Below are 14,627 nucleotides of genomic sequence, written 5' to 3'. Positions count from 1 at the left end.
AGCCCCGAAAAATAAATGAAGTTCCTCTAATGACCACTTGAGGCTGGCTCTAAAAGCGAGTCAGTCTCAGCAGATTCATGTGTTAAAATTCTCAGTTTTTGAAAGCGTACCTTTACAGACTAGTAAAAAAAAGTTTGGGCGTGTTACGACCCGGCTCATAGCCGCAACATAAAAGAAGATGAATACCAGATCGTGGGATGAGAAGAGGCTTTATCTTAAAATGGACAACCAGGTTGGCTAAAAATGGCTGGTGCCACTAAGGCAAACACAACAAAAGAGATGGACAAAATGGTGAACGGAGAACTAAACTATACTGGGAAAACTAAACTGACCCTGAACAGAAACACAAACCTGAACACAAATAACCGCGAGCAGAAAACAGATGACGGTTGGCAGCAGGGAAACACACGGATGAGACATGGTGGATACACAGACGGACCAGCCAAACTACAAAGACAGAGGACGCGACTTAAATACACACAGGGAAACACAGGGAGATTACACACAGGTGGGGAACACAGCTGGGAATAATCAACAAGACGAGACAGAGGTAAAACTGAACACACTCACATGAGACGCAGACCTTCACAATAAAACAGGAAACGAGAACAAATCCTTAAACATAACATAAAACAAAACACTGACAACATTAAATCGTAACAAACAACAAGGGGCAAGTAGAGCTGCTCTCATAAACAAAGACAGAACAAATTCCTTACATTAAAGAGCATCATCTCTCACTTTTTGACTCAAAGTTTTTCATTAAAATGCAAAAAGGAAGAGCTGAGCCAGGGGCAGAGGAAAATAGCGGGACAGTTCTTATTTTTTTGGTCCTGTTCATGTTTCTACAGCAGAATCACTGTGGCGATCACTTTGAAGTCTCTTTGTGCTTGTTTTCTTTATTTTGCTTTCGGCTTTGTGTTCATATCTTAATTCTTTGATTGTAGAATTTCCTCATCGAGGTTTGTGTTGGTGTATGGGACTGTAGACTACGTGTTTATATTGTTAAATGGGAATGATCAAAGAGTGTGTGTCACATCATTTTAATGTGAAAGTAATGTACTCAATAGTATAACAAATTACTTTCTCTTGGGAGTAATTAAGTAACTTACTGCATTACTTGTGTTCTTTTGTTACACCCCACCCTAGGGGAAAACCAGAGCACAACACAAAGCTCCCTGCTCCCAAAGAAAGACCAATGCAGGAGTTATAGTTTCAAACACAGAATTTTTTATTTACCTTTAGAGGTAGAAATCTAATCTAAACCGGAGAAAATGGTTTTAGAAGAAAAAAAGGCCTCCCACCCCTACAGCTACCAGATCAACCAAAACATTATTTACAATGTTTACAAAAATAATTAATCTGCCTCTTCTAGAAACACTGGAAATAGGGGGGGAGGGGGGGGGGGGGGGCTGGGTCCTTTTCTCTCTCTCTCTTTCATTGTTGTTTTCACCCTGGTTTTTCCCTTTCTCTTCTCTATCCTCCTCTCTTCTCTCTCAGTCTTTGTGCTATTATGTCATAGTGAGTGCTGTGGCAGGCGGGATGAGGACCCCAAATGCAGGACTCAGAGCTCAAAATAATAAACTAAGGGAGGCAGCTTTATTTTGCTGTAATAAAAACACTAGAAATACATATTTCAAACTAGAAACTAGGTACTAAGAATTGAAAAACTAGGAGCGAAGGAAACCAGAAACATGGAGAAACTTACACACCAACATGGGGCAACATGACAATGGGCAGAGGAAGACATAGGGCTTAAATACACAGAGTGGTATGAAGGGAAGTGGAAACACGCAGGGAACACAGCTGGAAGAGATCTAACATAATGGGAAAGGGAGGAAGCAAAATGAAAAACACTGAACACAAGACTTGGAACTGTCAAAATAAAACAGGAAACATGAGACACACACCAAGACAGAGACTTGACACTGAGACCAGGGAAAGGAGCAGACATGGGAATAAAGCCAACACAGACACAGGGCACAAATGAACATGAAGACAAGGGAGACTAGACATGAAATGTGGAATACAGGGGAGGCAAAGAGTAAACACAGGGGCAAAGACTGACAATACACAGGAGAAGATAGCCACTGAGGGAGGGAGAACTAAGATTGCCTAAGAATCACAATAATTATTCAAAAACAAACAGAATCATGTCCTGAATTAGAAAACACTGGATCACAGACCCAGTGCCCTGACACAAAAATAACAAAGTTGTTTTTCAATGTTTATGTAAAACAGCTGTAAACAGCTCTCTCTATTAGAAAGACCCCAAATTCCAGTACTCTGACTTTGTATTTCAGTGTAGCGACCGCATACTTTGTAGCTTTTAATTTCAGCTAAGTAATCTGAAATTGAAATGGTCATCAGTGCTGCCTTCATCTTAAATATATTGGTCCCATAGTTTATGTGTAGAAGCCAGCATAGACAGTTTCCTTGCAGCAGCTTCACTGCCCAGTCATCTGAAGAAGACAGAAAAAAGAAAAGGAAATATCATGATTATTTTTTGTGTGTGACACTCAAAGAAATAATTCTGTAACTTTTTTAACTATCTTAAAGCCAATGCCTCGGGTTGGATAACCAAAGGCTTGATAGTAAAACCAGTGTAGTTCTTAGGCTAGTTCAACCCGTTCTCACTCATAGCGATGTCCTCATTGTCATGTGTTGGGATTTTATTTTGAAAGGACATTTCCTGTTATGTTGCAGTGTATACACAAGAGTTTAATAAGGTCACGTTGGTGTGTAGATTCCTGTGAAAGCTGATGCCCCACGTGTGTTTATTCCTCCGTCTACATCAATAAGTATCTTCAGTATACATGCAGATTCTGCTGGAAGACCCGTCTCTGCTAACAGGTTATGGGCCCAGGAAAAGTTACGCCAGGGAAAAGTTTACCACCAGAAAAGTCGCAAAGTACAGCGTGTTCGGTGAGGACTAGCATGCTAAGTTAGCATCATGAGTAAGCGTGCAGGTGAACCCAGTGGCCGATGGGCAAGATTAATTTTTGACGGAGATGAGAAGAATTATGAACTGTGGGAGACAAAAATTTGGGGACATCTTAGATTACAAAGTCTAAAAGACACAATATTGGAGAGTGATGACGAAGATGAGGATGACGAAGATAAGAATGCCCAGGCCTTTACAGAGTTAATACAGTTCCTGGATGATAAGAGTTTATTGCTTGCGATGAGAGAAGCTGCCGACGATGGATGCGGACTAAACTCCGCAGTTACGAGGACACTGAGAAAATGCTCTTGGTGGAACAAGAGGATAACATCATGAAGGCGAGAGTGCAACCTAGCGCCAGACCCGCAGCAGCTGCTAGTGACCACAGGAGAGACACGGCAGACATAGTCTGTTTTAAGTGTGGCCAGTGGGGACACAAGGCCAGAGCATGCTGCTACAAACAGTGGTGCAGTCACTGTAGAGCAGGGGTCCCCAATCCCAGTCCACGAGAGCCGGTGTCCCTGCAGGTTTTAGATGTGTCCTTGATCCACCACAGCTGATTTAAATGGATAAATTACCTTCTCAACATGTTTTGAAGTTCTCCAGAGGCCTGGTAATGAACTAATCATGTGATTCAGGTGTGTTGACCCAGGGTGAAATCTAAAACCTGCAGGGACACTGGCCCTCTTGGACTGGGATTGGGGACCCCTGCTGTAGAGGCTACACCCATCGAGAGTCGACTTGCAGGAGATGGCAACGGAATGATGAAGCGCGCACAGCCTTGGAGGAAGGCAGCAACGCAGAGAGCAGCGACACCTATGTCTTCCGGATGAGCGATGACTACGCGGAACCTCAACAGCGACAGGAAATCAGGACCAAAGGCCTGATGGTGGATACTGGTGCAACATCACACATCCTTAATGATAAAATAGCGTTCAAGAAATTTAACAATGATTTCCAGCCGGGAACACACTGTGTGGAATTAGCTGATGGCACCAGATGTAAAGGAGTGGCTGAAGGCAGAGGAGATGCTTGATTGACAGCAGAGGGAGAGAGTGTAAAACAACACTAAAAGAGACTCTATATATTCCCTCATTTCCACAGAATATCTTCTCTGTGAGAGCAGCCACCACGAATGGAGCTACTATCATCTTTAAGAAAGGAAGAAACGTCCTTCAACACAGAGACGGTACAAAGTTCTACATCCATGAACACAACAGACTTTATTACCTTGAAACTGTAAGTGAGTATGATGATAAGTGTAATAATTGTTTTGATGTGCAAACATGGCACGAAATTTTGGGACATTGCAATCATAGTGACATTCTGAAGTTACAAAATGTGGTTGAAGGCATGAAAATCAAGGGGAAAACAGACAACCAAAGTTTGAACTGTGAGGTGTGTATCCAGGGAAAATTTGTCCCAACTGGGAATAGAAACCCTGACAGAAGAGCTGAGAAACCTCTCGAGCTGGGACATACGGATCTAGCAGGGCCGATAGATCCAGAATCAAAAGATGGACACAGATATGCATTATTGTTTACCCATGATTTTTCTGGTGCAGTATTTGTATATTTTCTCAAAAACAAAAGTGAAACAGTGCAAGCAACTGAAATCTTTTTTGCCGATACAGCCCCACATGGGAAGGTAAAGTGTATCAGATCAGACAATAGTACAGAATTCATGGCAAAGAGTTACCAGGCATTGTTAAACAAACATGGAATAAGACATGAAACTTCAGCTCCATATTCCCCTCACCAGAATGGTACAGCAGAACGTGGCTGGAGAACACTTTTTGATAAGGGAAGATGCATGCTTATTGAGAGTGCCTTACCAAAGGAATTATGGACATATGCAGTTCAAACAGCGGCTATTGTGAGAAACAGGTGCTTTAACAACCGGACAGAACAGACACCTTACTTTTTGCTGACTGGGCGGAAGCCTAATCTATCCAGAATGCGAAAGTTTGGGTGTGAGTGTTACGCTTACAAGCAAGACAAGGGGAAGCTGGATTCTAGGTGTACAAAAGGGATTTTTGTAGGTTACGACAAAAACAGTCCAGCATACAGGGTTATTTCCCAGACAGCACTAAAGTGCAAAAGTTTAAGCTGGTTAAGTTTGTGACCAAACACAATGAGGAAAAGCAAACACAAACTGATACGACATCTGAGGATGAGGACATACAGGTGAGGGAGAGACCAAACGTGAACAGGGAAAGTCCCAGTACCAGTTCACAGGAACCATGCACGGACAATCAACCAGAAGTGAACAGTCAGACGCCACTTAGTGATGAGACTGAAAACTCCAGAAGGTATCATTCTAGAACAAGAAAGAAACCAGATTATCTAAATGAATATGAGTCAGGAGAAGACATTGATGATCAAGTGTTGAGCAACATAGACTACTGTTACAGACTGATATGTAATTCACCCATGACATTTAGTGAAGCTGTCAAGTCACCCAACTCTAAAGAGTGGAAAGCAGCTATGGATGAGGAAATGCAATCCTTAAAAGAGAACAATACCTTTACCCTAACTAGCTTACCTGAGGGAAAGAAAGCAGTGGGGGGTAGATGGCTGTATGTAAAGGAAAACAGTGGTGATGGATCAGGAAAATATAAAGCACGATACGTAGCTAAAGGTTACAACCAGAGTTTTGGAATAGACTATGACAAAACTTTTTCTCCGACTGCTAACCTGACAAGCATAAGAGTATTGATGCAGTGTGCGATACAAGAAAACCTGATTTTGCATCAGATGGATGTAAAAACTGCATACTTGCATGCACCAATAGACTTTGAAGTTTACGTTGAGCAGCTGGAGCGCTATGAAGTAAAAGGAAAAACAGATTAGAAACTGGTCTATAAGCTGGAAAAGTCACTTCATGGCCTTAAACAGTTGGGCCGAAACTGGAACAGGACATTACATAACTCTTTGATAGAGAACGGTTTCATGCAGTCCTGCAGATCATTCTTGTTTTCCTTGTGTAAACACAAAAGACAAAGTGATCGTGATCATATGGGTTGATAGTATTATTATTGCAGCCAGTATTGAAAGTGTTTTGAAAACTTTGCAAGGTTCAAAATGAAAGATATGGGGAAACTCAAACATTTTCTTAAGATAAGATAAGATAAGATAAGATAAGAGCTGCTGTAACAGGCTGCCGCACACGGGGGGTGCCGGAAGAATTGTTACCAAGAATTGTCTACCAAGAATTCTTGGTATTAATTTTGAGCAAACCAAAAGATTGTGTAAAAATATCACAAGAGAGATATGTAGAAAACATACTGGAAAGATTTCAAATGCAAGACTGTAAACCAAGATCAACTCCTTGTGAACAAAAGTTGAACTACAAAATGATGCTGAGAAAATGAACAATGTCAGAATGTACAGAGAGGCAGTAGGTAGCCTTATTTACTTGACCTCTTGCACACGACCAGATTTGAGTTTTGTTGTAAGTAAGCTATTACAGCACTTCAAGGAACCAACTTTGGAGCATTGGATTACTGTGAATGATGTTCAGAGGTATTTGAAACAATCAAAAGACAAGACATTGTGCTACAGAAAAAGTGACAAAGATTTGTGGATACAAGGTCACAGTGACTCAGATTGGGCTGCATATGCGACTGACAGGAGGAGTACTGCAGGTTACTGCATAAGCCTGAATGAAAAAGGTACTTTGGTGCCATGGCGAACAAAGAAGCAGCCAACTGTTGCCTTGTTAACTTGTGAAGCAGAGTACATAGATTTGGCAGCAACGACACAAGAATGTTTGTACTTGACACAACTGTTGCAAAGCATGTATGAGCATCAAAAGGGACCACCAAAGATTCTTGAGGGCAATCAAGGGACTATCGCATTGGCATTTGGTGTAAACATATCGATATCAAGTATCATTCTGTAAGGTCAGCAGTTAAAGCTGGAAATTTGATATTGGAATATTGTTCGACAGGTCTGATGGTGGCCGATGTTATGACAAAGCCAGCAACAAAGAGCAAGTTATTGAAGTTTGGAAAATATGTTTGGAGTGTAAACATATAGTTAAAAAAAACATTGTTTCTTTGAAATGCATTTAAAGCTTATAACGTGAGTGCTAGTGGGGGTGTTGGGCTAGTTAATAGCGATGCCCTCATTGTCATCTGTTGGGGTTTTCTTTTGAAAGGACATTTCCTGTTATGTTGCGGTATATACGCGAGAGTTTAATAAAGTCATGTTGGTGTGTATATTCCTGTGAAAGCTGATGCCCCACATCTTTTTATTCGTGTGGATGGATCCACACATGTGGATTAGGAATATAGAGATTTAGTCATGCAACGTCAAAGGTGTGCGCCTTGTTTGACGTCACGCTGTGCGCCACGTTATTGTTTAAATGAGATGAATTTCTACAATGGCTGATAGAGACAAAATACTGTTGCTTTTAATCTTACTATCTGCAGTTTTTACACGCTTACATATACACATGCAGTTACTGTCCCTAGTACAAAAATGTACTAACGAGTTAAGAGAGTGATGGAAGGAGTATTTTGAAGGGGCTCATGAACGAAGAAAATGAGAGACACGAGGACAAAAGGAGGAACATTGGTAAATCAGGAAATGCAGAGGATTAGTAAGGAGGGAGTGAGGGCAGCTAGTGGAAAGGCAGCTGGTCCAGAATACATAACTGTGGAGGCAGGGAGTTTTCCAGGAAAGAGGGCAGTGGGCAGAAAGAAAATGGAAAAGGTAAAGATATGATATGTGAAACAGCAAAGAAGAAACTGATGGAACTCCAGAACTCCCTTCCATAAATGTTGAGATTTGAGATTAAAACGATGAGTAAATATTCCCTTCGAGTGCAGCTGCCAGTGGTTAATATTACATTTACATTTATAAAAATCAAGGCTGGTGAAATTTTGAGACTGTCACACAAACACACAAAAGACAGATAGCATAAAGAGTGCAGGTTTAATGTACACTTAAGTATCTAAGGGCAGGTTATCTGCGTTGCACAAACAGAAGCTAAATTGACAGAACATTGGTGATCATTCCACTTCTTTGCTTCAAGCCAGTTAGTGTGAACACAGTGTTCAAATGTTCCAGTGTTGTCTGGTTGTCCTGCATGCCAGTAGACAAAATTCACTGCACAACCATCAGACCACATCCATCTGCCTTCCTTATGGAGGTCACTCAGTCCAATCCAGGTCAATCGCTCAGCATGGTCAAAGTTCTTAATTAATGATTTAACAAACTTCTCTTCCTCCTCGCTGTGGATAGACACCAGGTTGGCTCGCTGTGACACACAGTAGAGCTCTGCATCAGCCCAGCTCATGTGTGTGGCCACATATTTATAGCAGCGGCCATTGAAGCTGTACCAGAACATGGGACAGCTTCCATGCAGTAGTTTAGCTTTGTGGTCATCTGAAGAAGACACAGCAGTCAGAACTTAATGAAAAACATACAAGAACTGTTTTTGTCAGTGTGACTGAAATGTGTTCTTTGATGTACCCACTAAAGAATATCAGATGAGCACATCTGCACAGTTGACACTGTGAAAGTTATAACATGCAGAGAAGTAAGTTGCTTTTATTATGTTTACAAGCAGGTCTTTATCATAACTCTACAGTATACTTGAACCCATCTGACATGCAGAAAAAAATCTGTGCTACAATGCAACACCAAGAATTTTGTATCACTGACTGCTGAAGCAGACACAGAAAAAAATCTTGGAGTGTTTTATTAAAGTGTGATTAAAATAATAAAAACACACACGCAAATAAAGTTAAAATACAAGAAGGGAGGGAAGAGTCAGAATATAGGACAGTTACCAAGTTGTAGCTTCACTTTATTGTCATCCAAAGGAGACTCAGAAGGAGCACCCAGAGCCAGACCAAACAAGAAGAGGAGCAAGATCATGTTGGAGCTTTAAGTCTCAAAGTGTGATGAAGAGCTACTGAAGCTTCTTTGTACAGGATTTCTGCAGAGAGGTGGAGCTGCTTTCTTTTATAGCTGTCTGAGAGGGTGTTTTCACTGATCACTGTGATATCATTGGCCAAATGGAACAAAACTCTTCACTGCAAACATCACTAACACCAGGCAGTAAAGACCATCAGATTCTAAAGAAATTAATAATTGCTGAACAGCCACGTCCTCCTGGCAGGCTCAGAAGAACGTGACTGTTTTTGCTGTAATTCTGCATTTATGATTTGATCAAAGGCCTTTTCAGCATAATGATTAAACACACAGGAAAGGTTGTTGTAACAGGAAAATAAAAACAAATATGGAACAAATTCTCAACATTAAAGAGGACTCAGCACCCAGAACCACCCAAACAAGAAGAGGAGCAAGATCATGTTGAAGCTTTAAGTCTCAAAGATGATGAGGAGCTGCTGCTCCTTCTTCCTACAGGATGTTCAGATTCCTGCAGAGAGTTGGAGCTGCTTTCTTTTATAGCTGCCTGAGAGGGTGTTTTCACTGCTGGTGTGACATCACTGGCCAGGTGGACCAACACTCTCAACTGTACACAACACTAAACATAAGCCAGAAAAAAACATCAAATTCCAAAGACATGAAGAAATGTTGTTTGTTTTTTGATGTATAATTTATATTTATTGTACCATAAAGGCTTTATCAGCACAATGACTAATCAAACAGGACAGGTCAGAGCTCTAACAGGTGAGAACTCCTGAGTTGCTCCATTAAACAAAGACAGAATGAACTCCACACAATCAAGAGGATCCTCTCTTAGTACTGGACCCAGAGACATGTGACTGCTGTGGCAGGTCTGATTGGAGTAAATGACAAAACAGATAAACTACTAACACCTTTGGTTTAGTAGATTTACTTCACTGTTTGTTTGTCTGAATAATTATGGTTTTATTATATTATGAAATCACATTATCAGCAAAAAGAAAACAGAATAAATGACTGTACCAGGAAGAGGAAACAGAAGTTTATGATCCTTTCCAGTAAAGAACACAAAACAAACCCTGTTCAGTTGTTTTTAATAACAGTGAACACATATAAACAAAGTGATTGTGGCTGGCCTGTTTAGAGTCAATTAAAAAAAGACTGCGTGTTATCTTTTTTTTAATTTTACTTTTCCACTTTGAGATGTCACGAACCTGGCCGTACGGTCATGACAAAAAAAACCCCAGACATGGTTAGGAATGTATTCCAAGCTGCTTTCTTCTTTTAAACAAATAAAAGAGAAAAGAAACCCTACTGTAAAAAACAAACAGTGGTGTGTGTAATCAGTACCATCAGTAGTGTGTGAAGGAATGGATGAGTGGAAGATGATGCACGTAATAGTGTCAAAAGCAAAAACCAAACCTAACACTGCCAAAGTCCAACCTGTTGTCTCAGAGCCAACCAAAACTATGCCCTAAAGGCTTTTTATATAGAGTCCTGGCACACTGGCCCAGGTGTTGCCAGTGTCACTGATTGTAAACGGGAACTCCGCCTCTCCAATGCCTGCAAACAAGACACACATGAGCCAAAAGGAAGGCAGGGTGCAGTGGGTCATCACCAGTGTTGGGTAAGTTACTTTAAATTAGTAACTTAGTTACATTACTAGTTACTTCTCTAAAAAAGTAACTCAGTTACTTCAAGTTACTCGTTACTTTCAAAGTAACTAGTTACTAGGGAAAGTAACTTTGGTTTTACTCAGAATTCTCTTGTTAATGTGTTGCTTCCCTAACTGGATACCCAGCCAGATTGCCAGTCTTCTAGCTTGCTTACTTGCCACAAGTGCACTGTGTCACCTACCAATAGAAAGGAAAAAATAATGTGCACATTTCCACGAGAGAAATCCCACGCCTGGACCGTCGTTGACCGCCGCCATGATTCTAGCCTGCTTTTTACATCCAACACAAAAACTGCAGTCGTGGTGCTTTTGATTGTACTCAGAACTTGGAAATTCTGCCTTCTGAATAGGAAGATGTAGGTAACACCAGACTGCAGATGAGCTGCATACAGGGCTGGACTGGGACAAAACAATCGTCCCGGGCATTTTGACTAGAGACCGGCCCACCATTATAGGAAAAATCATAAAGCCTTTGAATGAAAATAAACGCTGTTGTGACAGTGATGTACACTGTTCTGATGGTATATATGTATCAATCTATCAATTGTTTGTTGTAAGACTCAGATAATTATTTTTTTAAAAGCTAGACATTTTAAATGAGAATAATAAAGAAAAGTATGTCTTTGTGCCCCCCTTTCCCTGTTAATGCCCTACCTGCCCCCTGGCAACACTTTGCTAGACCCGCCCCTGCACAGTTACCAGCTGTCAGCTACGTAGAAAAGGATCCTGGTGTTATTTGTCTCTCAGAAACAGTTCATAACTTCCCTTCAACTCATTCATGTCACCTAAAAGGTAAACCTGTTTCTCCATCACCTGTTCACCTCTGATGATTCAGTAAGGACATCTCCTGGTTTCATCTGCATGTTTCCCTCTCACCAGATAACCAAACCGATATCATGACCAGCAGCTTTACAGCTGTGGCTCCAGCAAACATCAGCTGATACTAGAAATTAATATTAAATAAATTCTAACAACAGCTGATCAAGCTTAAACGTGCTGCTGTTGTTTAATGCGACATCCGCTGGTTTCCTCTTTCTGGTGCAAAGTGGGCGATAAATAAACAAGAGAGAAAAGCCGATCAGCTGATCATTGATCAGTTTCGTGATTGAAGTAGAAACAGGAGAGAATGAGAGAAGAAGAGGCAGCTGTGCAGCTTCAGCTTCGTGTCTTTTTCATTGTAGCTGAAGTCCGGGACAAACTGTGTTCCTTTTCACCTCAATACGAAACGCGTAATATTTTCTCTGAATACCAGACGATCGTCTGGTAGTCAGAGAAAATATTCCGTAAATATTCCGTAATATTCCCGTAAAAAACAGAATCGATTCTGTTTTTTACGGGACGGTTGTCAACTCTAATAATTAACCGTATGAACAAAATAAAGTTCAACATCAGTAACATAGCACCCACACAGCTGTATACAGTAGAAACTCCGTCATGCTAGCTAGCACGCAGTACGAAAATGTCAGCATACCGAAAATAAACTCCACCTAAACTTGGTTTATATCTGACTCCGATAGACTGCAGGTCATAACTTCTTACCTGAAGCTCAGTTCACCTGACACGCGGACCGGCGGCCGCTTCGGGTCTCTCCTCTTGCCTCCCTTTTCCTTCATCCACCTGCTGGCCTCCACCACTTGCTAATGTTATTGAATCTGTGGAAGCTCCGCGATATCCACCACACGAAGTAACGAGTAACGAGCCTATCTAAATCCCAGTAACGAGTAACGCGTTCCTGGTTTTGGCATAATAACTAGTTACCGTGCTCGTTACCACAATAATAACGTAGTTACTGTAACGCGTTACTTAATAACGCGTTAGTCCCAACACTGGTCATCACAGAGATATTTACAGTGTACACAAATAAGCACAGTTGTGTCTATTACAATTGTAAAGCAGCCAAAATAAAACCCCTGCAGTAACCAGACTAATCTAAAAGCAGATCATTACCACTGCTGTGTCAGCTACACTGTCCTGCAGATATTTGGCACTCATGTGAGAGGTTTGTGTGATGGTCTTAAAGCTTTGTTCATCTGAGCTTCCACCATATCCCTTTACTGAAGTTTCCTGGTAACATTTCTAACAGTAGAAACTGACAACTGGAAGTGCACCTCTATCTTTTTATAGCCTTCAAGTGGTTTGTATATAGAAACTACTGTATAGAGAGTTATTTAGTTGCTCTAAGTAGGCCTTCCATAATTGATCCATTTTCATGCAGGTTTCCTGTTATGAAAAAAGGGAGTGGAGAGCTCACGTTTTAACATCTGAACTAAAGGTTTCATGTTGCCAAGAACGACTTTTATGATACAATAAATTACAGTACAGCAAAGTTCAGGTACTTGTGTCAACTAGTTCTTTAATATGTAAGAGTCTCGGTTACTGAGAACAGCGAGTTGCACAGACAAAGGGAAAACTTTCAGAACATCGATTGTCATTCCACTTCATACCAAAGTTTTTATGAACACAGTGTTCATTTCCTCCCATGTTGTCTGGCTGATTTGAAGTCCAATAGGTGAAATCCACTGGACTACCATCAGACCACATCCAGCCTCCTTCTTTATGGAGATCTGTGAGTCCAATCCAGGTGTATCCTTCAGTGGGGTCAAAGTTACTGATCAGGACTTTCACAAACTGATGTTCCTCCAAACTGTGGATAGATGCCAGGTTGGCTCCCTGTGACACACAGTGGAGCTCTGCATCAGCCCAGGTCATGCGTGCAGAAACATATTTGTAGCAGCGGCTGTTGAAGCTGTACCAGAATGTGGGACAGTTTCCACGTAGTAGTTTAACTCCATGGTCAGCTGAAGGAAACACAGAAAGAAGACGAGGAACAAGATTATGATTTTATAAATCCAGAACAAACTAAATGTTAATGAGATACTTGCCATAGGCACCTTCAAAAATATTAGAATTACAAAAACCATAATTAACAAAACCATAATGTCCTGTGATGAATTGTGAAATTCATGTTCAAAAAGCATGCTCATAATATTGGGTATTAAAATACTAACACTGTTCTGTTTTCTTTTGATTACAATATTTGACAGCAGATCATCATCATAACACTAATTCAATCTTCACTCATTCAACTGTCCACGACGTCGTCATTAAACCCACTGTTAAACAATTCTCAAGTGTGGTTGAATTTCTGTGCCATGTAAAAGTTAATACTGAAAATGAATATCACAAGATCTTGATGACAGTTAATATGTACACAGCCTCTCTTTTATTTTTAGCTTACTAAGGTCAATATATCTTTATGATGTATCTTTATGATGTACAATACATCTACTAACTGATGCCTGTGTAGCAACATTTTATTTTGACTTCAAATGACTGTTAAGTGCTGAACAGCAAACTATTATTTCAGCATAGAAAGCTTAATCTGACGTGTCAACCTGTACTCCAAATAACATGATATTAAGGGGGTCTGTCTGTAAAGGCACTGGACAAACTGGACTAATGTATCCATATATATAATCCGACACAAATTTGTATCAAAATATCTGTTGAAACAAAGAACGTATTCTTGGAGTGCTTGACTTAAATCATGGTTCATTAAAATGAACCAAAACAAAACAAAAATCAGGGTAAAAGTAAATAAAGTAAAAGAGCAGCCAGAATATCGGACAGTTACCGAGTTGTAGCTTCATTTCTTTGCCATCAGGAGTAGACTCAGATGGAGCACCCAGAGCCAGACCAAACCAGAAGAGGAGCAAGATCATGTTGGAGCTTTAAGTCTCAAAGTGTCATAAAGTACTGTTGAAGCTTCTTAAAGTAGGATATTAAGATTCCTCCAGAGATTTGGGCTGCTTTTTTACATAGATGCCTGAGAGGGCGTTTTTGTTGCTGGTGTGATATGATTGGCTAAAACATAAGCCAAAAAAAGAGAAAGAAATTAACAATTGTTGATCTTTCGGCACATCCGGTAAATGATGAAGTTTTGGGATGTAATTTTTTCATTTATTGTATCATAAAAGGCCTTATCGACATAGTGGATAAAAAAGCCAAAAAGGTCAGAGTGATAACACGACAGCAACTGTGTCACTCAACACCACTGCTCTGGTCTAAACATTTCTGCAGTTCCATGGCAACCTTTGTGTGCTTTTCTTTCAGGTAGATGTGCAGT

At 40.6% G+C, this 14,627-nt stretch overlaps 2 protein-coding genes across 2 annotated transcripts; both read right to left on the bottom strand.

The window, feature by feature from the left end:
• Nucleotides 1-7,876: 7,876 nt before the first annotated feature.
• On the bottom strand, nucleotides 7,877-8,847 carry LOC112843465 (lactose-binding lectin l-2-like). Its single transcript, XM_025902139.1, has 2 exons — nucleotides 8,745-8,847; nucleotides 7,877-8,337 (listed from the first exon to the last, which is right to left on the bottom strand). The coding sequence occupies exons 1-2, from the start codon at nucleotides 8,830-8,832 to the stop codon at nucleotides 7,904-7,906; spliced, it is 522 nt and encodes a 173-aa protein (XP_025757924.1). The 5' UTR covers nucleotides 8,833-8,847; the 3' UTR covers nucleotides 7,877-7,903.
• Nucleotides 8,848-12,874: 4,027 nt separating this feature from the next.
• On the bottom strand, nucleotides 12,875-14,481 carry LOC100712526 (lactose-binding lectin l-2-like). The gene is made up of 2 exons (XM_019350331.2): nucleotides 14,136-14,481; nucleotides 12,875-13,299 (listed from the first exon to the last, which is right to left on the bottom strand). Exons 1-2 carry the CDS (start codon nucleotides 14,221-14,223, stop codon nucleotides 12,875-12,877), a joined length of 513 nt encoding a protein of 170 aa, XP_019205876.1. The 5' UTR covers nucleotides 14,224-14,481.
• Nucleotides 14,482-14,627: the final 146 nt, after the last annotated feature.

The sequence above is a fragment of the Oreochromis niloticus genome, linkage group LG22 (genome assembly GCF_001858045.2).
Source record: "Oreochromis niloticus isolate F11D_XX linkage group LG22, O_niloticus_UMD_NMBU, whole genome shotgun sequence".
In the NCBI taxonomy this organism is placed as follows: domain Eukaryota; kingdom Metazoa; phylum Chordata; class Actinopteri; order Cichliformes; family Cichlidae; genus Oreochromis; species Oreochromis niloticus.
Note: the sequence above shows the minus strand (reverse complement) of the source record. Positions and strands in the feature narration are given on the sequence as shown.